The sequence below is a fragment of the Glossina fuscipes genome, unplaced genomic scaffold, assembly GCF_014805625.2.
Source record: "Glossina fuscipes isolate IAEA_lab_2018 unplaced genomic scaffold, Yale_Gfus_2 1, whole genome shotgun sequence".
Taxonomy (NCBI): domain Eukaryota; kingdom Metazoa; phylum Arthropoda; class Insecta; order Diptera; family Glossinidae; genus Glossina; species Glossina fuscipes.
In genome coordinates, this window is record NW_023998415.1 from 26,474,588 (window position 1) to 26,502,565 (window position 27,978).

General features: G+C 31.6%; 4 protein-coding genes across 7 annotated transcripts; 3 read left to right on the forward strand and 1 right to left on the reverse strand.

Moving 5' to 3' along the window:
• The first annotated feature begins 279 nt into the window (after positions 1–279).
• On the forward strand, positions 280–3,401 carry LOC119631704 (mitochondrial uncoupling protein Bmcp-like). The gene is made up of 5 exons (XM_038024143.1): positions 280–507; positions 964–1,111; positions 1,173–1,592; positions 1,650–1,809; positions 3,112–3,401. Exons 1-5 carry the CDS (start codon positions 429–431, stop codon positions 3,226–3,228), a joined length of 924 nt encoding a protein of 307 aa, XP_037880071.1. The 5' UTR covers positions 280–428; the 3' UTR covers positions 3,229–3,401.
• A 1,371-nt stretch (positions 3,402–4,772) lies between these two features.
• LOC119632439 (mitochondrial uncoupling protein Bmcp-like) lies at positions 4,773–6,448 on the forward strand. 3 transcript variants are annotated; one of them, XM_038025346.1, is made up of 6 exons: positions 4,773–5,030; positions 5,087–5,234; positions 5,304–5,719; positions 5,766–5,935; positions 5,991–6,258; positions 6,349–6,448. In XM_038025346.1, the coding sequence occupies exons 1-5, from the start codon at positions 4,955–4,957 to the stop codon at positions 6,105–6,107; spliced, it is 927 nt and encodes a 308-aa protein (XP_037881274.1). In that variant the 5' UTR covers positions 4,773–4,954; the 3' UTR covers positions 6,108–6,258; positions 6,349–6,448. The 3 variants fall into 3 exon arrangements, with proteins under 3 accessions (XP_037881274.1, XP_037881275.1, XP_037881276.1); XM_038025348.1 differs by having other exon boundaries at positions 4,775–5,030; positions 5,304–5,723; positions 5,782–5,935; positions 6,349–6,447; XM_038025347.1 differs by lacking the exon at positions 6,349–6,448 and having other exon boundaries at positions 5,991–6,285.
• A 12,114-nt stretch (positions 6,449–18,562) lies between these two features.
• LOC119631556 (cleavage and polyadenylation specificity factor subunit 6) lies at positions 18,563–27,943 on the reverse strand. Of its 2 annotated transcripts, XM_038023876.1 has the most exons (6): positions 27,477–27,943; positions 27,019–27,267; positions 26,481–26,951; positions 20,939–21,094; positions 19,860–20,710; positions 18,563–19,451 (listed from the first exon to the last, which is right to left on the reverse strand). In XM_038023876.1, exons 1-6 carry the CDS (start codon positions 27,543–27,545, stop codon positions 19,184–19,186), a joined length of 2,064 nt encoding a protein of 687 aa, XP_037879804.1. In that variant the 5' UTR covers positions 27,546–27,943; the 3' UTR covers positions 18,563–19,183. The 2 variants fall into 2 exon arrangements, with proteins under 2 accessions (XP_037879804.1, XP_037879805.1); XM_038023877.1 differs by lacking the exon at positions 20,939–21,094.
• On the forward strand, positions 21,340–23,296 carry LOC119631557 (RING-box protein 1A-like). The gene has a single exon (XM_038023878.1). It carries the CDS (start codon positions 22,123–22,125, stop codon positions 22,492–22,494), a length of 372 nt encoding a protein of 123 aa, XP_037879806.1. The 5' UTR covers positions 21,340–22,122; the 3' UTR covers positions 22,495–23,296.
• Positions 27,944–27,978: the final 35 nt, after the last annotated feature.

Genomic DNA, 27,978 nt, shown 5'->3' on the forward strand with positions numbered 1-27,978 from the left:
TAACTTTTTTATAATTTACTTTGCACTTCGTTAAGCATTTTTTCAAAATTGATTCGTGTGGTTTCAATGCTACGCGCTATATTTTCGTAATCGTAGCAGATTTGTTTATTTATTGTAGATAACGATATGGCGACTATTTCACAAGTTGCGGTTTTACACCTTAGTCAACTAAGTTGTTTGCGTTCGTAGGTTTTTTATTTTCACGTGCAAAAAACATCTGTTTGCCTATCTGCTTTAGTACAAACAGCTGATAATGTAACGCACAGTGTAGAATCAATTTTGTCAGCTAGGATTACGATTATTCTTGCGCGCATTATTTAAAAAAATATGTGCTAACAACACTGAGCTTTTATATGTCTAGATTCAAGTTAAAAAGATAAGTAAATATAATAACTTTTAATAAAAGCTTTCAAGCATTAAATATTGAAATGAAAGAAAATCCTGCAAAGAAACGTGATATCAGGCCGTTCATTTATGGTGGTTTAGCATCAATAACAGCAGAATTTGGTAAACAATATAAGCAATAAATATTCCAAAAGTAACTTTATATATAATATATATATATATATATATCTATATATGTGTGTATATATTTGTCTATATATATATATATATAATTATATACACATTTAAATGTAATTAATGTCATCAAATCAATTGCGATCAAGAGATAGAAAATATGCTGAATACGCCGAATTACTGAGAACATATTGAATTATTCATATTATACATCATTCTAACGGGGGCTGGGGAACTGGGGCTCATTCTGATGCTTATCACTAAAGAAATAATAATATAAACATACAAACAGTATGTTATGTATGTGCATATATTTTTTGTTTATTAACCTCACGTGTTGTTGCTGTGAACTGTTGTTTATACCATGTGTGAAGTATTTATTTATTCTATAATTTTCCTTTATGATTAAGAAAACTAATCTTAAAATAAAATTGATACCAACAGGCACATTTCCAATAGATACTACAAAGACCCGCCTACAAATTCAAGGCCAGAAAATTGATCAAACATTTGCAAAATTACGTTATAATGGAATGACAGATGCTTTTATAAAAATTACCAAAGAGGAAGGTTTAAAAGCGTTATATTCGGGGTAAGTGCTAAAAGAACCCCAATTTAAAAAATATTAAAGAAGTACAATTTCCCAAACGTAGTATATGGCCGGCTGTTCTGAGACAAGCTCTTTATGGCACTATAAAATTTGGCACCTATTATAGCTTGAAAAGTTTCGCCAACGACTATGGGCTCTTAATAAATCCCAAAACGGGTTCCGAAAGAATATGGAGCAATATTTTATGCGCAGCGTCCGCGGGCGCTATATCTTCAGCTATAGCTAATCCTACTGATGTCTTGAAAGTACGAATGCAAGTTCATGGCAAAGGTAATCAACAGAAAAGCTTATGGAGTTGTTTTCATGAAATCTACAAATATGAAGGCATTCATGGACTGTGGCGAGGGGTCGGGCCTACAGCACAAAGGGCAATCGCCATAGCTTCAGTCGAACTGCCTGTATATGATTTTTGTAAATCGCAATTAATGTGTTATTTCGGGGACCACGTAGCGAATCATTTTGTGTAAGTTTGAAAAATGTACGCTAAATATACTCACTCACTGATCATAATCTTCTGTAGTTCCAGTTCTATAGCTAGTTTAGGAAGTGCTATAGCCTCTACACCAATCGATGTGATACGGACAAGATTAATGAATCAAAGACGTATAACCGTAGTGAATGGCATGGCCACAGCTACGACGCAGAAAATATATACTGGTAGCTTAGATTGCGTTGTCCAGGTAAGCAGTGCATATTAATGTATGTTTTTTTTCTTGGGTGCACGATTAAAAAGGTATATTAAATCTGCTATTACCTTTATAATAGCTAAATATATAAGACGGCAGAGATGATTGAGCCCTGTTGTCTATGATAAGCCAATTACCAATTTTGTTTTTTTTTTTTTTTTTAACGTTTGCCCAAAGAGCCCGAACGAAATCATTTTTATGTAGGTCTGAGGAACATTTTCCCAATCGATATGTGCAAATTGTTATAAGCTGGATTTAATACATTAAATGATAAGGAAGTTTAAAAGTGCGTCTGTTAACTTTATGAATTCCAATAACGTAAACGGAAAAACAGGCCAAACGGTGCAGAATTTCACTGATAGATATTAAGATAATATCTGTTTTCAACTCTAAAAGCTTTACAAACACATTATCAAACCTAATATGCACATAATCCGTAGCAGTAACTATTCAAATATACGATCACTTTTTGCACTGCTTCCTATCTGTGCGAGCATAAACACGATTTTTTTACTTACGATACTTGAAAAATGTTTCTTTTAAAGCAATGCGTCCTAGCTTCTTCCATTTTTCCGTCTGCTTTTAAGTAATTTGAAGATTCCGACTCGAGCGAATTTATATGTTCTAAAGGCCCACACACACGCAAGCGCCCCATTTCTTTTCCTCATAACATGATAATTATAATCTAAAAGAAAAAATGCGATAAATCCTGCGACCTCCTTATAAGAGTAGATGATTATATTCATGAATAAATTACATAAACACTAAATTCAATTAAACAAATTAGATATTTATTTGTCCAATTTGACTTCTTTCGTTTGGTTACCTGGATATCGATTAATGAGTTTAGATTAATTATTTGTTATTTTGTTAATATATTCATCTGGATTGAGAGGCGTACAATATAGCACATTACCGTCCTGACTGATGCGCTGAAAAGCAGCGAGTTGGCGTTTTTCACAATTCGATACTTTCCATTTAATTGATATTAACGGCTTCAATGGTTAAAACATAAATAAAGCATAACGCTACACATATGAAAAACGGATAAAATATTCAACCGTGCATTTGGCGTACGGCTTCCAACAATAGTGAATTCATGTTTTAAAAATTGGGAGCATTGAATATTTAATATGGTCTGTTATTCCCCCGTAGAGACATATCTTTAGAAAACCATTACGTATATCATATCTATTAAATCATTACGTATATTATAGATTAGATATTAAATATGTTATTAGAGCTGATTATAATTTATTATTTATTTTATTTTTTTATTTTATTTTATTTCAATAGACAGTGCGCAATGAAGGCATTTTAGCTTTATACAAAGGCTTTATACCTACTTGGGTGCGTATGGGCCCTTGGAACATAATTTTCTTTATCACTTACGAACAGTTAAAAAAATATTAATTTATTATATTTATTTAGAGCAAATTTTTCTCAGTTATATGTAACCAAAAACAAAAACCAAAACTCAAGTTGAAGGCATACATAACTATAAACTAAGCTATTATAATATAAACAAATGAAATATTACCGAAATTTTGTTAGTACTTTTTTTATTTTCGAAATTTAAATTTTAAATCTAAGAATAATGTATTAAAAATTTTTATATTTATTTTTATTTTTTTTTTTTAATTTTTCGCAAGTATTAACATGATTTAATGGGAAATAGTATTTTGATGAAAATTTTTTGCTTCTAATTATTTTTTCAAAAATATTTTTATTCACATCTAGATGAGATTTATCGAAATAAACAAGTATACAATTCAAATAGTAATCTTCAATAAAATGTTTAAATAATATTATTATTAAAAAATCAAAATTTAAAAAAGTTTCTCCTATTGAAACAGGGATTGCCCGGTAAGCGGCCGAACTATAACGCATTCTTCTATTATGTAAAGGCATTTACCTGGAGAAAGAATCGGCGAAGAACCCTTTTGCTACTGTATCATAATCAAAATAAATTGGAAAAATTAATCATGTTGTTAGATGCGATTTATTTCGTTTAAAATATTTGTTAGTGGTTAAAGAAATTACAAGGAGTGCAATGCAACGCAAATAATTATGCGCAAAGTCAAGAGAAATTTTAAAAAATTTCGAAGTTGGAGCAGCTTCTTCTTCCTGAACTGATTATTGAATAATTAAAGTGATTTTTGCTGTTGTATTAAGTGATCCTCCATCAACCCCCTTCGGATAGTTTATAAAAAATACCATATGTTCAGAATAGAGAAATCACAGAGTTAGTTTTAATATTTAATTTATGCTGCTAATGTGAATGAATCTAAACAAAAATTGGTGGAATGTTGATAAAACTAAACGGTCCGCAATTACCTCCTAATCCGATTTGCAGCGAAATATTCAATTTTTTTTTTCCATTATTAGAATTATCTGTTGATGTTTCCCATATTTGGCCCAAATTCGTACCGGTGTAAGTACTTTCGAATTTTTCGATTTCGGTAAGACACAAATTACGCCGCCATATATGTTAAACGACCAGAAAATGTGTCAATATATATTCAAAAATCTTACCTATTTTAGAGTAAATCTCGTGTGATTATATAATTTTATATTTTATATGATATTATAAACATTATTCTAGAAGGTTCTGAAAGTTTTTGCGCTTAAGACCGCCGTTAATGTTGTAATACTTTCAGTTTTGCATCATCAAACATCCCGTCCAGGCCCGTTCTATTATTTATAAAAATAGGAAGATTTTCAACAGTCCAAGTTGAAATTGATGTTGAAAAATCCTCTTCGGGGTTCTTGCAAAAGTCAGCATATTAAAAATTCGAATCTGCCTGCCAGCAACGCTCTCTATTGTAAATTCCTTGAAACTTTTTTAATTTTAAAATACACAGATTGTTCAAGCTTTCAAGTTTCATTAAAACAGGTCAATTTCTTTTCTTGAGAGGTTAAGTACGCAAAATTCAACGCTAACTGACACCAACGTAAAAAGTCGCAAACAGCTGATAACAGCTGATAAGTTCACTATTTAAAAACCGTTTTGTAAATTTGTGGATTAAAATGTGAAAAATTAAATACACTTCAGCGCAAACTAAAAAAAAAAAAGTTAAAAAAAAAATTGATCTACAATAACAAACCTATAATTTTATTTATCAATTTCTATATTAATATGAAAGAAACATTAAAAGAACGTGATATAAGAATCTTTGCGTATGGGGGCATTGCTTCAATTTTGGCAGAGTTTGGTAAGTTTTGAAAAGTACAAAAATTCTGTTACTAGTTTTTTATTTGAATTTATTAGGTACTTTTCCAATTGACACCACCAAGACTCGACTGCAAATTCAGGGACAAAAAATAGATAAAAAGTTTTCCCAGTTACGGTACGGTGGCATGATTGATGCTTTCTTTAAGATAGCTCGAGACGAAGGTGTTACAGCTCTATATTCAGGGTAAGTTAATTGAAAGCTAATCCCTAATGAAATCAATCAATATATCGTCAATATGGCCTTTCTGCGCAGTGTATGGCCGGCAGTTTTGCGGCAAGCTGTTTACGGGACTATAAAATACGGTACATATTACTCTTTAAAAAGTTTTGCTAGAGAAGGCGGTTTGTTGGTGGACCCAAAAACTGGTAGTGAACGGGTGTGGTGTACAGTAGTATGCGCCGCGACTGCAGGAGTTATATCCTCAGCTTTAGCCAATCCCACTGATGTTTTAAAAGTACGCATGCAAGTTTCTGGTAAAGGTAGCCGACAAAAAAGTTTATGGAAATGCTTCTACGAAATCTACAAATTTGAAGGAGTAAAAGGCTTGTGGCGTGGCGTAGTGCCAACCACTCAGCGAGCTATTATAATAACATCAGTCGATTTGCCAGTTTATGATTTTTGCAAATCTCGTTTGTTAAATATATTTGGTGATCAGCCCATAACACACTGTATGTATGTAAACGCACTCGAAATTTCACAAGAACGAACATTTAGGTATGCGCTCAATTAGTTCTAGTTCTATATCAAGTCTCTCAGCAGCTATAGCGTCTACCCCAATGGATGTCGTGCGCACCAGATTAATGAATCAGAAACATTTACTTGCTTTGAACGAAACAAACGTTACGCAAAATATCTACAGAGGCAGTTTCCATTGTGCTATAGAAGTAGGTTACATGGTCAATTATCATAAGTATTTTTTAGCACATTTTTTTTTTGTAGACAGTACGCCATGAAGGTCTAATGGCCTTATATAAAGGTTTTATACCCGCTTGGATGCGTATGGGGCCCTGGAATGCTATATTTTTCGTGACTTTTGAGCAAATGAAGAAATTATAGCATGAATTGTTTCGCCCATTATATAACAAAAGAAAATATAGAAACCTCAAGAGATTGTTTTTTGAAATCATCAATAAAAACTGCTTTCAAAGTGTGCAGAGGATTATAATATCCCTATAAAACGTAATGAATACTCATAAAAGTAACTAAGGTAAGCCGTGTATGCAGAATTAATGTGGTAGAGTGTAAACTTTATAGCTCATTTTTTTTTCTAATAAAAATTCCATTAAATTCGCTGCAGAAAAATTTTGAAAATATCAAATTATCTAAGCTCGTGGGCAACTAAACATTTTAAGATTTCAATATAATCTTGCTTAAGTGCGATAATGGTGAAAAACCGCGAGCTCATTTTTTTTTTTAATTAATTGTAGCTACGGTGCTCGAAATTATGAAAGGCATTCCTACTGTATGATAAAGATAAATTCACAATTTTATTATAAGTATGAATAACTTAATGTAAAATTCATTTAAAACCAAACCTTTGGTCATAATAGTTTGATGAAGACAGTTTCCACTTTTAGAGGAGGTTAACAAATGTATGCAGATGTCAATTCTACAACATTCGTTTTGATTCGTTTAGCTCATGAGCGTCAATTTCCCTTCTTTCTGTATTCATCTCAATGTATCAAATCGAATTAAATTTATTTTGTGACAAATTCCTAACTTTGCACTAATCTCTTTTTAAGCTTGCGCTTTATTTTCGTCTATTAAACTTTGAATTTCTTCACCTCTCACGGAGCTTCAAAATATTCATCATTACAATTCTTGCTCGTAAATCACTTTCTAGCTATTTCGTAGCTTAGCGCATTTTTCTTAGTTTAAAATAAAAGAACGTGCAGTGTCGCAAATTCCACTTATTGAAATCCGTCCCCTTGCACCAATTTCAAAATCATGTTTATCAAAATGGGTGCGATAAATAACTGCGTTCGACCAATTTTATCAAATTTCATAGAAACATTTGATTTTTAAATTATTCATTCCCAAATACAGAAATACTTGTGCGGTAAAATACAGTTTGTCAAATCTAATCCAAAAATGTTTAAGATCCGCAAGCCTGTTGTCCATTTAGACTGCGCCGATCGATATCAAGATCGTTGTTTACTCACACTGCTTTGCAATAAAAGGTGATGCTTTTTTGATACTTCTCAACAATAATAAAGTTTGAACGTTTTTTCAAAAACGACCGGCTAAATATTCGAACATATTTGGATACTTACCTAATCACTCCAAAGTTCCCGAGGTAATGCGTTTCAGCAAATATAATTCTGCCTTACACATTAACCTTAATACAGTCCGAATAAATTCCGCTGGAAAAAGTCTTGCTTTCTCGTGTGTGCTTAGACGATGTTGCCTACCCCGTTAACCCATACGTGCAACCGATGGTACTACGTTGGAAGTGTTGCCGTTACGGCCACACCGCTCGTGATTAATCTCATAACAGATAAATTGAGAAAAGGATGTGTCAACTGTAATCATGATCACGTGTCATATCCCAAATTATATCCGAGCTTTAAAACATTTTTTAAACGAAATAAAGACTCTCCTGATCGTCTTAAACTAACACCTCCCTCAATTTTGCAGAGTTCGTAGACTCATCGCAAGAAAGTTACTACCTCTCCCATTTAGCCTATTAATATTAACTATAGCAACACTAACTCCTCGATCGAATTCTGTTGTTGCCAAGCCTATTGTAGTTCAGCTTATCAAACCCCTCCAAAATCATATTCCACGATCATATTTCAGTGGATCGTTGCACAAGCCAAAAAAACAGATTTACAAACAATGAAAATAATTCAACTAAACTGTATTACTATCTGTAGTGAAGTAAAATAAATTGAACATTGCCTTTACAACAATGCTATCTCTGTGGCATGTCTGTCGGAAATATTCCTCTCACCCCGGGATACATTTATACTCAAAATTACAGCGTTGTTAGGTCAGACCGCTTTGTAAATAGTTTTCGTGTTGGCGGTGTCGCTATCCGCTGGCGGAAGGTGGAAGGCGGATTCCAATGTCAAAGGCAAGAAATTTTTTGATACCACAGAAAATAAAAATGTAATCTTACTCAAAAACGACGAACTAATCTATTTTGCTTGCATCTGCTGCGGTCTTGATATTAAATTCTTAGCTCTTTAGCAACTTGACGCAATCTTAGCGAAATTTTAGGCATGTACACACTGTTTCGTTGAAATCAATTTATTCTTTCATCGCACCTCTGGTGCTAATATGCGATATTGCATTTCGATCTATATCATGTTTTCTGGTCTCGAACACTGTGTATGTAAAATAACTAACTCCTTTTACTTTAAGTCATCCAAACCGTGGATGGACCGCGCGTAATTTAGTCAATGCTACACAAAGACTTGCCTTTAAAATGCAAAAGACGTGCATCTAGAACAAATTCTGAAATCTTGGCTGATATTAGAGAGGAATATATCCACACGTTGAGATTGGAGAAACGCAAGGGATACAAAAGCTTTTCTAATAGCGTCAACAGTGATATGTTGGCTTCTAATCAACGGTGAGAAAACAAGCCCGCACATGATTCAATACGCATACTAACCTTCTAACTTTATTTTACCTCCTTTGTCATTTGATGACCACTGTGATAACCTTGTTTCAACAGAGATTGCCTTTACTAAACTCAACGGGGCATTAAGTGTCTGAGGATACATCACATAGGTTAGCTGGCATTCAAAATGATCATTGCAAAAATTTAGATACGAAGAACAGGGTTGTTCTTCTTAAAAAATACAATTAGGTCCTCAACCCTCGTCCCATACCATCAAATTGATTTAATTTTCGGATTATTACTTTAAAAAAACAGGATCTCCTTACCGATAAACCTTAGTTCATATTCAATGTTGCCAATCGTTGTTGATCAAAAATGGTGATGTACAAGACACTCATAATAATAAAAATCTTCCGTAACAAAACCGTAACTGACTGCAATTTATTTTTAGTAAGAAACTCGAAATTTTATTCCACAAGTTTGCTAATTAAATTCGGGCCTGCCAACATTTTGCCAGCGTGGTAACTTTTTTACGTTCTAAACACATCTTAACGGAGTTACCATCACTCCTAAAACTATTATTAATCCCGTCAGCATTTTAAGAGAATACTATGCTCACATTTCGAATAACATCTAGTATATCAAAATATTCTCAGCGACTCTCAATCTGGCTTCAGACCTTCTAAATCTATCGACGATTACATCATCCCTCTTTGCCCCACTGTTAATATAGCTTTTGTCATACACAAGACTCTCTTCTACACTCCATATTAATAATGCCGCCTACAGCAAATGCGTAATCCCGCTACTTCAACCTACCTAATGTCAGATAGAAAAATTTCTTTTCCTTCTTCACTAACGCATCCAAATCTACTGTCGTCGGCAGTGCCGACGGAGGGCTCCATTTCAAGAGCCGATTGCCTAGCAATTTTAGAAAGCAAAAAAAAATTTCTGATTGTCACAGACATTAAAGCTTTTTTTTAGTTCTACAATTATTCCCCCCAGTTAGAACTTATCCATATGTCTAACAAATTAGACCTTTGTTATACAGTCTAAAATCCAAACCCTTCAATTATCATTTTCTCTGGGTACCCAGTCATATGGGCATGCAAGAAAATATCATTACTGACAAAATAGCCTCTTCCAAAAAAATCGATCGACCTTTAATTTCCTCCGGCGTAAAAACATTTGACAAACAACAAAAAATCGCAATTAGCAGCAGCAATGGAAGCTTATTTAGCAATCTTTTTTATTTTGCAACGCACACAACTTAAACGTATAAATATAAGCTCTGAGTCTAGTTTTCATACAGCTACTAATCATTAATCGTTGACTTCGTTGACAAAACCCCTTCCCAGCACCTTCTATTACTTTTCAGTACACACTTCTAAAAAGTGGTATTAAAAATAATTATAATAATAACAAAATTAACAACGATATAAAAAATCAAGAATAATAAATTATAATTTAAAAAATGTTCCTCTAAACATAACAATAACATTTACATAAAAAAAAAAAAATTAAATTGTAAATAAAAATATATATTTTATTAACTAATAACAATAATGCATCAAAAAAGCAATAACCCCAAAAATATTAGCAATGCAAATAAACAGTGAAAACTATATTGGTAAAGGCCAAAGAATCCTAATTTAGTGCTATGGAAATTATTTTTTTTTTAGTTAAATAACGCTAGAAATAAAACGTAAATAAATGACCAAAAATAAATTCGTTAGCTTGTATATAAAATCTCTCAATGCATCGATTAATTTTGTCTATTCTATCACTCTTTGCTAGCTTCAACTTAATCGGAGGCCATCACTAAGCTAAAACTTAGCTTTCACGAAAACGAGATTAAAATTCTTAAAACGTGATTACATTCTATTACTAGTTGAACTAAATAAATTTGAAAAAATGCTGGGGGTTCCAGTAAGCAGGCGACAATGAATCAATACCAATAAAATCAAATCATGTAAGCAAATTTACTGGTAATTGTCGCCGTAGGCGCTCTCAACGTCAATTCTGGCAATAATAAACTTACTGTCGTTGAGAACAAATTTCTCTCTTTTAGAGTTGTGTTTGTCAAAAAACAGCTGTAAACAAAATATATAAACAACTGTAAGCAAATGAATTATTTTTATTTGTGAAAATTAAACCGTGCCCGGAACTAAATTCGTCAATTGTGGAGAAAAATAAATGGAAGAGTTTAATAAAAAAGTTGTTACAAGAGCAGGAATCAAAACTGTTTGCGAAGCGGATCCAATGTACCGTAAACGTGGATACGGACGTGCAGTTTCCCCAGAATGGTTTATTTACATAAATATAAACATTTCTTTCTAGATTCATTAAAATGAAACTCATGACAGTCAATTTCAAATTCCTTGGATCTTCTAATGATTCGACATGTGCGAAGGCACTACAGTGAAAGAGCCTGCCTGGAAAATCAATGGACTAAGCATCACAGCAATGCTTGGTTACGCGGTAAGCGAAGATGCATTGGTGTAAATAAAGATTAGTGTTACAAAATTTAATATATAAACATCTCTGTACGTCGCTGACACCTTCTACAGATAGAACCACTACACCCTAAAAAAGCTACAAAGAATCGCAAGAGGTTATACAGCGTTGTGCAACATTTGCGTCCATTTCAAAATGGACGAAGAAGTTAGAGGGTTGCTGCCACAGAATTTATAAATATTATAATAATATTAAAAACATAAATAATTTTTTAAGTTATAACTCGGACAAAAATTTATATAAAAGTTGAAAAAATATTGAAAATATTACTTCTTATTGTGATTGAGAAAACTTTTTATATACTGGACTTTCTTCTTTAAAAACCTGCACCAATTAAATGTCAATTTCTGGTAAATCGATTATGATCATTACAACATTCAAATTCATTCATCATTTTATGGCCTATCACAAATTCCGCACGATTTCCCTTTAATTTCACTTTGCATGCTTGTATTGTTTACCATATATAGTTTGTTTATATAAAACGGACGAACGTCAATTTGTTCTCTTTTCACGTCTCTCTCAGTTATTACAGCATTGTAATGGAAAATTTGGCGAGAAGTACTGGAGAGCTAGCGACAATGGTATATGATTGTCCTCTTGGCGACAGTTAATTATCTCCCAAAAAAAATCAAGGTGATTATCGCCGTTTGCATGATTATCTCCCAATGCCGCGATTAGCACTCTAAATAATAAATTGCGAGACGTCGTCAAATTATCTACAAATGTGGGGTAAAATTATATTTGTACTGTTTTTTGGTCGTTTCCGCTTTCGAGCAATATTGCATATATGAAATTTGGATTTGAGCAACAGATGGCGTATTAATACAGCTATTTGGCATATATGGCATTTAATTTCATCCATCAAGTTAGTGATAATTTCTAAAAGCAGATAGTGCTTTTTATTCGAAATTTAACCCAAGTCAAGCGTAGTAGCAGACAATGGTAATTTTTGGTTTGTTTCCATTTGAAGAAAACTGCTCTTGAATCTTACAAATCCTACTGAATGCTTCAACAAGCATATGAGAGATGTGCTCTATTGCAAAAGTGGTGATTTCGATATTGCATACGAGTTACAGCGATTTTTGGAGAAAGGAAATACGGCGGACAAAAAAAGAAATGACTCGCAAAGCCATCGTCAATCAGCAAACTGTTTGTAATGTTTGTAATTGCCTACAAGAGATACCAATTGATTTTACGAGCGGCGGATGGAGAGTTAAAAAAACATGACGTTGTGATCGAGCGATAAAAAAGACGCCGTTTTCCTGGAGATGAAAAGTTGGTTTCTTTTGAGAATCCCAAGCCCAAAAGATCAGGTACTTTGGCGAGAAACGATGTTCTATGCGACGATCTATTATGAGCAGTTGCAGTCTAGTGAAATGATAGGTACGAAATGTTTCCAAAAATCGATTTGAATCATTACTCTTCAAAAAACCGCCAGGCAATATCAGATCATTTTTGTATGCTCCATTACATACGACGACACATATTCGACTTTTTGGAAGGATTCAATTGGCCTGTTTCCTTCCAATTATCGCTTATTTGGATTGATGCGAATGTAACTGCTGAGCAGCGCTTTAGTTCGTCCGAAGTTTTGAAATAATGGCTCCAGGAAAAATATGTGAGTTGGAAGGGAGCATCTTTGCATAAGCCGCTATATTCTCCTCAATATCACATTCGATTTTATTTCCAAAGAAGTTCGCATTTCATACGCGTGAAGCCATCGACACCTCAAGAAGTTATCGTGGACCACGATCTTCAAATAAGAATTGATAAAAGGAGTTATTCTAGGTTTTTAAATGCAACCACATACGTTGTCTAATTGATAATTTTTCAATTAATTTCTAAAACGAAAATAAATCGTGTGCAACCTTTTTTTTATTGTTTGTTTCCCTGGGGATACGTGTATCATTTTTAACATGTACACTACGACACTACAATACATAAATTTTCAAACATATTCACTCGAATACATTGCTAACGATAAAGAGGCTTCATTTGTTTGTTCCAAGTTAACTATAAATTTGAATGTAAATGAGAAGCTTGTCTTACATAGGTAGTACAAGATAGTGTCTCTGTTGCACGCTATGCTAAAACTTCAATTTACTTGAAGTTAATTAACGATATAATAGGTAATGAATAATAATTTGAAATTTTTTTTTTCGCCAAATAATTCCAAATATAAATTCCATTTCTGGCAAATCAAGTACGTGCCGGTCCACTTTTAATGCGGCAAAGTTCAAAGTCTTGACTATGCTTAATTATTAATTGATTTTATTATTGTTTTAACATTTAAATTTTGATTTATGCAAGTAGTGCGAATTTGGTTCAAACTAAATTACGTTCGAAACTCACCGTCCCATTATTAACTTCCTCAATTATCTTTTTGGGTAAATGACAACTTACCTTTAAATGTTTACATCATTATGTAAAAATTGTATACGCGCCACCAAAACAACTTAAATTTTTATATTCACATTCTTTTATTATCAATTAAAGAAAGAAAATAAAAATATTATGTATATTTTTTAAAGTAAATTATTTGGGATTTTGTTTGCCAAACGCCAGTCGATACATCAATTTTTTTAGGTTTTTTTTTTTTTTGATTGATCGACCTGAGCTGACCTTTTAGACAGGATATGGCTATAGGATGAAATTGTATGAATGTGTTCTCAATGCGTTTTTTAAGACAAGACAGTTTTTCTCTTATGATAAGCTATGGCTGATAATCATCCACTAAAAACATATGTAGATCAACTTTCAGTCGAATGAGCCATTCTGACTCAACAACAAACGGAAGGACAAAAATGCAGTATACACCTAAATAGTTGGTTGTGTTGAGCATTAAAATATACTTAAAAATTTCTAATAAAAGAAATTGGAATTAATAAATATATATAATTTAAAGAATATATCTTACCTTTATTTACATTTTTTCTCTTTTTTTTTTAATATAATTATATTTTTAATATATATAAATATATATATTAAATGTATTTAATACAAAATCGCACGGTGTTTATGATATGTGGGTAAATTTTAAATTTGCAAATATTGTTTTTTTTTCTTTTCTTTTCTTTTTTTTTTTTTTTCTTTATCATTTTATTAACTTTAATATATCCAAAAATACTTAGGTTACTACAAAAGTATTTCAGAATACATATGAGAGAAATAAACAGACGAACACCCTTTTGATTTTAGACTTATTGTAAACATCACAGAATCAATATATATATCACAGCTTTAATTAAAATTTAGTTAAATATGAGTTTTTAGCAAATGGGAGCAAATATGAATATAAAAGAAAGAAGAAAAACAATTGTTATATGAAATGTATATATAACATATCATTATCGTTATAATTATTTAAGCTACTTTTCAATATATTTGGAAGAGAATTAAAAAAAAAAAAAAAAAAAAAAAAAAAAAATCCCTAACTAAACCTAAACATAACCAGTATTTGTTACACAAGTGTATAAATGTATGAATAAAGGCATTTTAAAATAATTCAATAATATAAAAAATATAAAATTTTCTAATTGTTTACAAAAAACATTTAAAAGTCAAATGCTTTTATAAAAGGTTTTGTAAATTTCGTAAGTGAACTTTACATATATACATATACATACACGTTGGATGTTCTAATTCCTAAAATATATTGCGTTATAAATTTGAAGAAATTTTTACTTTTAAAAAATATTGAAATGAATTTTCCGCAAAATTCATATAATCGCTTTTTCCCATATATATATCATATATATATACCATATATATACCATATATATACCATATATATATCATATATATATACCATATATATACCATATATATATCATATATATATATCATATATATATACCATATAACATAATCCTGCAAATTTTTTTTTTATTTCATTTTCAACAAGGTATTGCTAACTCATATGTTATTAGTATTAAGCTATAGCAATGCCTTGTTAAATAAAACAAAAGTATAAGAATTTACATGCCATGGAGGGCAATGCGTTGGCCAAAAATCGCTTGAGAAACTAAATTAATGAAATTTTTCTTTGCATTTTTTCTTAATTCTCTTCTCATTATTATTTCAATATTTCTTTATATGACCGATTGTCTATCATTTGTCCCATGTAATTTTTTTATATTTATAAAACTACTGCGCTCATCATATGCAATTTCTTTTCAAGCGGTCGTTCACCGGAAGCATAAAAAATTTGACAAGTTGACAACTGAAATGGCTAAATGATGATAATGAAATGCCTTTACGAACTGAAGCCAAATCGAGATTATTATCGGAGTGCTTTCATTACATCTTCTAATTTAAAAAATATAATTAAAACATAAAAGCATTGTAAAAAAACAAGAAAATTTTCCTAAAGACGATGAATATAAAAATTAAATGAATTAATTTAGGGCAAATGTATCCTTAGAAAATTGAAACTAACAATTAAGATTTAGTAAGGAGACAACAATTGTCCGAGGTGGCAGTTCAGAACATCAGACCTTGTAAACACAATAAAATCAATATAAATTTTTCAAAAAAAAAAAAAAAATTAAATTAAATAAAATCAGGAAAAGCAGACATATATTGTTTTTTTTTTTTTTTTATTAATTTTTGTTACCCGTTTGCTATGCTTACTCAACATTCGTAACTTCCAAATTTTGCAGAGCAATCAACAATTCATATTTTCCGTCTACAATTAGATGGCATTTAAAAATTTCTGTCTTACAATTTAAAATAAGTCTGCAATTATTGTCGGTTTTTAAATTTCGAATTTCCATTTAAAAATTAAAAATAATATGCCAATTTTACGATTGAAAGATCTGTAACTCGATAGTAAGAAGAATATATACTTTATCGACAGCTCTAAACTCTCCACGCGTTGCAACGAGTCCATAATCCATAGCTATCGAGTTTTTTCAATATTGAAAGCTATAACCCCAAGCCCAATTTGAAATTTATCTAGTTTCCCATTACAACTTTAAAAATCGTCGTTTTCCGATCCGTTTCCTTACAAATGCAAATACACTTCGTACATAAGTTGAGTTATTATAGTCAATTTTTAGCAATGATATTTCAAAGTTATTTTGTAGATTTCTTTTCGCTCTCTTTTACGAAATCGTAATTCATTTATGAATTAAAAAATTCCTATTAATTAACATTTGAGTTTACGTATTATTAGTAGTCGCTCTCCCCAGTTACAATTTACGAGGGAATTTCATATCTTGGAAATAAATAAATGCAATTAAAGGCGCATTCGGAAATCTTGATGCTTTGCTTCGATGTTAGGATAAGTAGACTGACTGACTATAAAGAATCACAATATTAACTAATAAGAGCTTTTTAATGAGAAAATGCAATGAAAAGGCCAAAACTGGCAATCTATTATATCTATTATATATAGAAAAAAAAACAAAAAAAAAAAAATGTTTTATCATTTAACAAAATGCATAATCTAGATAGTGTCAAAATAATTTTATAAATTATTGATGATATGAATGTATTTGGGAAAGTGTTTAATTAAGCATTGCCGCTTTGGATGCTTTTTGATAATAGTGGTGCGAAGAAAATTTCGAACGGACGCGTACGTACTGTTTTAAAAACTCTTATTTATTACATTTACAGTTTACTTTTTCTCTTTTTTTTTTTTTTTTTTGTTTTTTTTTTTTTAACATTATTGACTATAAGTCAAATATGTCTTTATGAGCTGAAATCAAAAACTAGTTAAAATAAAGGAATTTTTTAATTTTTAGTTTCAACTCACAAAGGCAGCATAAAATACAATTAACAATAGCCAAATAAATATAACCTTATAAAATTCAAGTTTATTAGATACGAAGAAAATTTTGCAAAATTTTTCAAATTTCTGACAGAGTTTTTGATCAAAGGGTATTGTTAGAATAAATGCAAGCGTTGTTTCCATTTTGGTTTCATTAAGTTACGCTTTTCTCTCTTTTTTTTTCGATTCGATTTCCATCGAAATATGATATAATAATATGTGTGGTCATTTTGATTAGTGAATACAAAAATATACTCTTTTCATTTTCTTTTTTATATTATTTTTAGATAAAAAATTTAAATTTGTTTAAATTTCTAAATTGCTTTAATTAAGAACAACAGGAACTCGTTTTGTTGTAGCAGCTTGAACTATCTGACAAAGAAAATACTAACTCTCTTTCTAATCGAATCTTTTTCTATGCACATATATTGGGACATTTATTAAAAAATAATAATGTCATTTTTATAGTTATAGTTATATTTATCAATTAAAAAAAAAAAAAAAACGCAAATAAAGCATAGATCTAAATTCTGTGAATTACGTTTTATACGCCTGTAGCGTAAATTATTTTGATAAATCCCCAATAACGGTAATCTCAAAAAAATAATGTTAAGTAAACATTTTTTTCACCTTACGAGACAATATTTGAAAATATAATACAAAACGGGTCAAAAACAATTTTGTTCGATTTAAGAAATCATTTACCATACACGAAACATATACCTTCGACTTTGGTGAATGAATTTTCATTATGAACACTTGTCTTATTTAAATTTAAAAAAAAACAAAAAAAACAAAAATAACATAAAAAAAATCTACATAATTATAAGATAATTTTGTTAAGTAAATATATAGTAGATAGACATCATTCATAAGTGATTTTTAAGAGAGTATTTATATGTTTACAAAAGCAAATGAAAATCGAAGACAAATATGTTTGTCGAGAGATCTTAAGCGAGAACCCGATGGCCGTAGTAGTACATAGTGGCCAATTAGGTATCGTTTTAAATATAGTAGTTAAAAAAAAAAAAAAAAAAAAAAAAAATCAAAAATCATTATAAGAGACTTGGCGGCCAATAAACTGTAAAAAGTTCAATTCACAGATAGTTCTTTTTTACTTTTGATAATATGAAGAATGATTTAAAAATAAATTATTTAAAAACTTAATATATAAATATATAACTTATAAAAGTTTGGAAATTCTTTAGTAAAAGTATGAAAAAAAAAAATAAATAAATAAAAAAAAAAAAAAATAATAATAATAATAATAATAATATAAATTCAACTACAAACTACATTAGTATTAAATATTAGTTATATGACTGTTTAAATAAAGCAATATTTAATAAACATGTAAACGTATTCGAAAATGAAGAGCTGTTATAAAAAATTGTTAGCTATATTAGAATTTAAATAGAAAAATCATGTTAATTAGAAAAAGAAATGAATGGGGAGAGAAACAGGTTTTTCTTAACAATAAAGAAAAGAAATGAAAAGAATGATAAAATACTTAAACACTTTTATACGCTTACGAACTAGAAGTCTAATGTTTTACATTCAAGTGTTGAAAATACAAAATGCACAAAAATTTGAAATAACAATTCGAACAATTGCTTGTCTTTTCTTTTTTTGTTTCTTTTTTTTTTTTTGTTTGTTATTATTTTATATATTTTTATTAATAAACCGATATATTAATTTACAAACAAATTTGTGTATGCGTAGTAGATAGATAGGCGAATAATTTCAGAAATTAATGAATGCTGATAGATTGATTGACTGATTGGATTGATTGATTGGATTGATTGATTGATATTGGAATCTTGGTATTTCCCGCTGCTGAACATTGAACCTGGCTGGTGTGTACAATGCAAATTTGTTAATCATTACTCCACCTCCCTCACCACGCTATTAAGTTAATCTTATTTGGTAACTTGAAGTCGCATTGTTTTTATTCATTCTTACTTTAGAGTTTGTCTATTTCTAGTTTCCTTTTATATATCTTATTTAACGGTTCTTTTTTTCGATTTATTTTTGGATTTGGATGATTCCCGTAGACATGTGACCTGCCCATCTTAAAATGATTGCTGCTACTGATTTAATGTGGCTGCTGCTATACTCATGATCGAGGTGTGGTGATTTCTAATACAATTTATACAGAGATATTGTGTAATTATATTTTAGATATATAAGTTTTTATATGTAAAAGTTGTAGTTTAAGTTATTGTTTTTACGGTAAATATCTCAATAAAAGATTTTTCTCTCGCTAGCCGTTTAATGTCTGGAGCGATGTTCTCTATCGCGCTCACGATCACGATCACGTTCACGGTCACGATCACGTTCACGATCTCGTTCGCGATCGCGATCCGAAGAACGATAACGTTCCTCATAGTAGCTGCGTTTTGACGGAACTTCGCTTCCTGCTTCGGTGGCCGGTTCAGGCGATTTACGTGTTCGAGTTGAACGACTGCAACTGTCATCCCTATAATGATCATTGCCACTGGGACGATCACGTTCACGACTACGTGAACGCTCGCGATAACTAGAAGAATATTTAAATCATATGTATAAAGAGAGGTAAAGAGAAGAAATTATAATTCACGAATATTTGAGATATCCACCACATACAAAGTAAAAATGAACTGACTCTGAAATTTCCGAAGAATATATTGTCAGAGTTATTTTATGCATACTGCATTATGAGGTACTAAAGTTTTTTCTCGACTAAATGTCTAAATGTTATTTTTTTTTATACTATCCATTTTAATTGTGATAATTTATGTGTTGGATCAGCACTGTATTATTAACAAAAATTTTCTTGCCAACACTTAGGAGAAATATATCTGAAAATTTTTGCTATTGCTTATTTATTTATTTATTTTTTTTTGTGTTGCGAGCTTCTTCTAGTGGTAGATACGAATAATTTACGATCATAATAATAGTGACTTACCCGCCATCACGATCCCGATCCCTCTCACGATCGCGTTCTCTTTCACGTGAACGTTCCCTGTAACGAGATGATGAGCGTTCACGACGTGGCCTCTGACGATGTGATCGCTCCCGCGATCTAGACCTTTCACGTCGATTGTAACTCTTCGTTTCAATGCCGTGCAATGTATCTTGAAGTGAACTGATCAATATTTTGCAGCGTTCATCGTGAGCTACTTTGGATTGTTTGATCAAGGATATAGCAGTTACTAGAGTCTCAATGGCGCTCGAGTATTCCCCTGCTGCTGCATCAGATACTGCCCTTGCTATGGCCGAGCTGCTGACGGTGCGGTTGCGACCCATTATTTCTTCGAATTCGACTTCAGTTAGCTGCGGTCCCGCTAGCATAGGTTGTTCTGCGAAAGGACCTTGAGGTTTTACAGGACCTGGCGGCCCTTGCCAGGGTCCTCGCGGTCCAGCTTGTTGGGTAAAGTGTGGCGGAGGACCATGCTGTGGCGGCATATTCATCGCTTGCTGAGGGCCGGGACCGGGAGGACCATGTGGAGGTCCACCGGCTAGAGGTGGGCCACCTGGATGTTGAGGTGGGCCGCCTCCAGGTTGGCTAAAGAATGCTGGATTTACATGCGGTGCTGGACCACCAGGTCCGGCATGTGGACCACCGGGAGGTGGCCCACCAGGAGCACCCATCTGTGGTGGACCTCCAGGAGGACCTCTTGGTGGTCCTTGCATATGTGGCGGCCCTTGTGGCGGAGCACCAGGCGGCACTTGAGGTGGAAAACCTCCATGCATAGGTGGTCTCCACTCTCCAGGACGAGGGCCACGCATTGGTATTCCGCCAGGAGGTCCCTGAAACTAAATACACATAAAGCGTCACATCTAATTTAAAAATTCTGAATGAAAAAAAAAAGAAAAGCATAAGTAAAAATCCCTCTAATTGAGTGGAAAACAAAGCGACGCCTTCTCGCAATTATTAGTTTCATTATATTGACTGCATATTTTTGTTGCATATTTAGCGTCTTATCTCAATTATCTGAATGCACACATTTATCTCACTTTCTAGCGGTAGTTATAATTCTTTACCATTTGTGGACGTTGCGGAGGCCCATTGAGCAAAGCCGGCCTTGGTCCGTTCGGACGCGGCTGTCCGGGCCATTGGGGCTGTTGTTGACCAAAACGTAAGGGTCCTTGCATACCCTGCTGCGGTACCATAGCTCCACTTTGATGCATTGTTGGTTGCTGTATAAAATGATCAATGAATAAAGAAATTATGACATTGATGAATTTGACGCGAATATATAAAAATAATTATATTTTATTATAACTTTATATAACATTATTCGATCCACATTGTTGCTTACATTAATATAATTATATTAAAGTATTTGTTAATGAAGTTAGTAACTATGCAAATCGAAACGAAAAATTATAAAAATTAATTTCATACGAAGAAATTGAATTCGGTAATTATTTTATTACACCGAACTCGATATATAAGAATTTTTCAAAAGGAATTTTCTTTGTTACATTCCGACATTTATTAAATATATATAAGTACGGCAACCATACGTACTGGATTATGACTGGATTATCATTCATACAAATTTTCGGTATTTATGTTGTTATCATTTTTGAAATATTATTTAATTTACGTGATGAGGCGTTTGAATGCTGAAGACATTTAGGCGCAAGAAATTTTCATATAGGAAAGTTAAGAAAACGGAGCGACCCTAATTATTTTATTTCTGGACTGACAAAAATTCGATAGTCAATTTTTATTTATTTGGACTTTAGATAATGATGAAATCATCTACAGTTACGACAACCATATTTCCATAAATCCCTTACTTATCCCTTTGCTTATGGAAAATTACAATTCTCAAAATAATCTTTATGCACTTTACTGAGAGTATTTTTTTTTTCTTAAGTCTAATTGGCAGATTGGTATGTAGAAGACAAGGCGCAATTTTCACTAGCTAACTGATTAAAATTCGAAAACGTTTCAGAATCTGACAGTCATTTTTGTGCTTTACAAAGAGAATAAAATAATAAAATATACTTCCGATAAATAATGCACACGTATACTGCAATCAACTTGATTCGAAATTGCTTTCAGAATTCATTTCAAACGAATACTTTTTAAAAATATTTTGAAAAAAATCACACACGGAAAAGAGAAAAATAATCGATTTAAGCTCTGTATATTGAAACTGAAATTAAAACGAAAAAAAGGCAGGAAGAGAGAAAACAGTAGAAAACGCGTCAATATGTCAAGCATGGGAATAGACGAGCCTGAAACCGAAGAATTTCCAGATATGGATGTCGTGTATGACAATTTGCCATCTTGCAGTACATCGCCTCAACAGAAACGTTTTCTTGTAAAGAAATGGCGAGCCCAAGCTCTATGGTCATGGGATGTCGCCGTGGACAATTGCGCCATATGCCGCAACAAAATAATGGATTTGTGCATTGAGTGTCAAGCTAATCCCTTATGTTTGACTACCAAGGACGAATGCACTGTTGCCTGGGGCGCTTGCAATCATGCCTTTCATTTCCATTGCATTTCGCGTTGGTTGAAAACGAGGCAAGTCTGTCCACTAGACAATAAAGAATGGGACTTCCAAAAGTATGGCCGTTAAAAGGAGAAATTAATTGTGTTAATGCATATGTTTCTGCGGGTCTTTTTTATGTACATTTGTATACAAAATTTGTGGTCTTTTTACAAGAGAGAACAACAATAATAAATGTATTTAGAAAAATTTTCCAAATGTATATGATTTTAATATACGTACATAGACATATTTATATATGTCGGTAGACTGGCATACTGGCAAAGATAGTTCTATTTTAACGTCTATTAGTTAGGGTTTGGTTGTATTGAACTAAATATTTGCACCAAGAAAGTAACCGACGAGGCATGGTCTTAAAATTAAATTTGTTGTTGTAGTTCGGACACCTGTAATCGGTAAAAATTTTCAAGAATTCTTATGGTTTCAACAAAAAATAATTGTATTTTAAGTGCGAGCAAGACACAGCAAAGAATATATCGTAGAACGAATCATTTCGTACCGTCCATCCTCTTATCAATCAATTGCAGATCAAATATTTCCACAAACACGCAAAAATATCCCCAAAAGAGATAAGATTTTGTATGTGTCAGCATAAATAGCGAAATCGTTTAAGAATCGTTTGCGTTGTTGCAAACATTCACACGCTTGTTGAAGTTGTGATTACGACTGGAGTAAACTTGATTGGAAATCAGAAAAATCGATTCTCTGATGTGATCATAATTACTATAAATATGTCTAACGTCCCCCTTATTTTCAAAAAATGTGAGAAATTTAGGCTCAGAGCTCTAATGTGAATTTGACACGTTTCCTTAACACAATCTCCACGTCCCAATCAAACAAAGAGAACGACCGCAATTAGCAGAAAATATAAATATATGTAATAAAATGAAGTAAAATGCATGCAAATATGAATAATTATATATAAAGTATAGAATAAATTTCATATGGAATACGATATAATATAATTAATTGATGTATCAAGTGAACGTCTTCACTTAATCTTATCTTGCAATCAAATATCGTACGACAATCTAGCGGTAAATGGTAGATGGTGTCACTAGGCATGACTAGGCAAGTTGAATATAGGTCTTCTTCTTTGTTTTTAATGTCTTTCAAAATAACGAAGGAGCGTTCGATTAAAAAAAAAAAAACGACAAAAATCTCGAATCGTCCTAAGCTATAAAAAAAGCGCGACCATCTACGCAATTTCTACAAATAAATCGCTACGGACTCATTCTTAACAATATTTGACTTTCTTATAGAAAAAAATTCAAATTTCTTTTAATTTATAAAATTTTTAAAAATCAAGCTAATAAATGTAAGAAAGCTTTTTAATCGGAATATTAACAGCCAGATACGAGCGAAACACTTAAAAACGATATTAATCAGTGCGAGATTGACACAATAATGGCTAACTTGATTATACCGGGTTATATAGCAGACTTTAACACTTTCGCTAAGACAAATTTCTAATACAAGTCAAAAATTACAAAGATATTTATATTCAGAAGGTATTGGGCACAAGACAATCGACCATTGCTAGGTCGATTAAAACTGTTTCTGCACATAATATTCAGCTAAGCTTGATCATTTGTAGTTTATTAATAGTAATCAATTCTTTTGAATTATTTCAACAATTCAGTGGTTGTGAGTGAGAGTTGCAGTGTCAATTTTTAACGGACATTCTCTAATTAATTAAAATATACGTACTGTCATAGTAATTCAATAACAACTCAAATAATCCTTTAGTAGTTATGAGTTATGGAGTCCATAAGGACGATTCTTCTCAAATCGAACTTTTAAATATATCCACCACTTAAACAAAGTCATTATATTTATGATTTGCATCTATTGTGCGTATCGTAAGTCGCTGACAAAAAGCTGTTCCACAGTTTTTGTTTTGAAAAAGAGGATGATCATGTATTAAAAAAAAAAAATAATAATAATAATAATAATTAAATAAAAAAAAAAATTCTAATATTCAATACGAAATTTTACGTGCGTTTTCCTTAAAAGTTCTCCTAAAAAGTATTATTTATTAATAATTTTTTGTGCTTTAATATAATGAAAAAATTGAAATTTTTTCCAAGATTTTGAAATAACAATTTGACAAACTTTTCACAAAAACTTCACGTAGAATTGTGATTTTTTCAATGCACAATTTTTTTCATTACTTTCGATGAAAATTTTGCCCAAATTTTTGACAAATTTCGATTGAATAATTTTTTGCATTTCAGAGATATTACACAAAAGAAAATTTTAGAAAACATAGATGAAGATTAACTATCAATTTTTCAATAAGCCAATCATGACCACCCTAGGAAGTGTACTAGATTTCCTAAATATTTATAAAGCTTAAAACTGAGACGTATACAGCAATTGTAGTAAATACTCTTTATGAGTTCAATTTTCACAAGTGTCTTCTCCTTATATTCATCGATCGTTATAGTCATTATAATCGTAAAATTTTAATCTTAAGGATCCATTTTCACTCATTTCAAGCCTCAAATTCAAAAATATGCGAATAAATAGTATAAAGCTTTCCCCCTATTATCTACGAAAAATTTTACACTTAACGAGACATACTCTGCTTTGTTTTCTTTTTTTTTTTTTTTTGATTTTTTCACAATACGTTATTACGAGTTATGTCAAATATTTTCTTTTGAGATGTTTATGTGTGTTGGTGCGTTTGTACGTATACCCTACGCTTTAGATACGTTATGCTGAATTAATAACTGTCATATAACTTTTGTTATGTTTTATTATATAATAAGATTCTTATGATTGCAAATAAATTTGTCGCACTTATTTAACTTTTTGGGATATATTTAGTAAAAAGAAAAAAAAAGAAAGAAAAAAAAAAAAAAAAACGACCCAATATGATATTATTATTAAGAGATTCGATCTAAGCCGAACATAATCGCTTTCTTTGTTTAGTTGTTTAAATATACATATTGGAATTGGTATTGATTCTTAACGCAAAAGATATATATATAAATATACATATTGGAATTGGTATTGATTCTTAACGCAAAAGATATATATATGTGAAATAAATGCGATTACCGCTTTAAGCCTAGTACGTATCTTGAGATTTCAATCCAATTATTGAAATATTGCTTCAAAATTTATTTCATTAATTTTTATTTGCATTTTTGTACACAGTTTCTTTACATTGTATTTTATTGGCGAGAAAAACAAAAAAAGATTATAAAAATTCATTGTAGATTTACTTAATTATTGTAACTTGATGCAAGCAAAATTGTTTCTGCATTGTTAACAATACATTTGTTGTTGTGATGCGAGTGAGGTGAAGTAAGAGTAAAATATCACACAAAGACAAAACATTACTTGGCATGTTGTAATTTAAGAAATATGATGCAAATATTACAAATTAAAAATTTCTTTTAAATATGATAAGCGATTAAATCAAATCAAATTTCGTCACTTAAGTTTATCAAAGTTTTGTATAATAAATTGTATTGTAAATTAAAAATTATTTGTGGACTACACGCACAAAATTCGTGTAATTGGTATTTTTTACAACAATTCGATTATGTTAGTTTATTTACATTATTTGGTATCAGTTAACCGCTTCTGAACAAGTGCCAATCATAGCAGCAGCTCCGTTCAAGAGAATTCTTTCGTGTAAATAACCAACAATAATATCACAGATAATCTTGTGTTTAAGAATAATTTATATAATTTGTACATAAATAAAATGAGTTGCTCTGAGATACTTAGAGAAGTTTTTTCAAACAAACCAAACAAAACAATTAAAGAGAATGCGACACAAACTTATAACAGGCATTCAGAACAATTGAGATTAAGATAAAAGAAATTAATCTTTATGTATAGAGAATCTTAGGATCAATGTGTGTATAATTAGTAAGCACACATACATAATAATAAAATATAAATGAAACAAATAGGATAATTTGAAAAATTTTTGTAAATAAAATTTAAATATACATACTGACTACATAGTCGATTTCGATTAAATAGTATATAATCAAACAAAAGTAGGAAATATTGAAAATTTATGTAAAACATACCTGCATACGTGGTGGCGCACCATTCGGTCCCACAGGGGGACCTTGTGGCATATGTTGTGGACGATACTGTCCGGGGGGCATATTGGGATTCATAAGTCGTGGTTGATGACCTGGAGGTACGCTTTGAGGTCCTGAATGCGGCGGCATAGGACCAGCGGGCATTAGGCTCGGTGGCGCTGGACCTCGTGGCGGCCCATTTTGTTGCGGTGGCGGCACAGGCCGTGTCTTCTGAAGGCTCTCGAATTGATTGAGGGCCTGTTTTGTAGGATAGGTGACCACTGGCATTTGACCGTGCAATTCTTTCTTGGGCAATCTCTCTAATACTATACGTAAGCTGCCTTCTGAACCTAATGATACAACACTGAAACCTTTGGACTGTCCATTTGCACGATTTTCAAAAAATTTTACTTCTTGAAAATCTGTAACACCAATATCGCGCATGGCATTGGAAATATCTTGGTCTGTTGTCCACTGCAAACATGCCAAAATAATAATAAAAAAAATAATATATAATAATCATAGTGACAAACAAGCTTACCCAAGTTAAATTGCCTACATAGAGTTGAAAACGACGGCCAACAGGAGGTTGAGCCAAACCAGCCCCAGTTTGATGATACACTCCATTAGCTCCAGGAGTTGTAGACGACGGTTCTTGATTACTGACCGTAGCGCCTGGATTCTCGTTCTCGGTGACAGCCACCGCCGAAGTTGTCGTTGCAGCCGGTGCAGCATCAGGTGGCCCACCTATATCATCATACAAATCTACTCCCTCACCCGCAAACTCATCCTGTTATAAAATAATTTATAAATATATATATATATATATATATATATATATATATATATAAATATAAAATATAAATATAAATATGTATATATATATGTATATAAATATATATGTATATATATATGAACATATATACATATACAAACATGTATATATAAGCCAATATATTTGTACATAAATATACATACGCAAATTGTACATGTACAGACCTGAGTTTGGGTAGTAAAATCTTTATCTAAATCTTCGGCGTACAGATCCAACACTACGCCGTCAGCCATTTTTGCCACTTCAATCACGAACAAATTGAATGTCTTGCCTAATAACTAAATTTTCTTAAAAGTTTTTAATGTTTTCCCGACCACGCTTTTATGATTTTCTTTCTTTGAAATTTTTTTTTTACATACATATATACACGCGTCCCGATTTCTTAACACACCGGGCGCTCTGGTGTATAATTGTCAAATTTTAGGTTTTACACTATTTTCAATATATTTCTATATAATGATTTCACACAATTCCCTAAAATATTTTAATCAAGCGCAACATAAGATTATTACAAATCGCATTTACTCAATTTTACATGAGCCAATTGTAATAAAACTATCTGCTTCAAAACGTTGATTAAAAATTTTCAGCAGCGTAGAGAAACTTTCTGAACACACAAAATGGCTTACCATAGCTGAAACACAGAGATGTCTTCAATAATGCAAC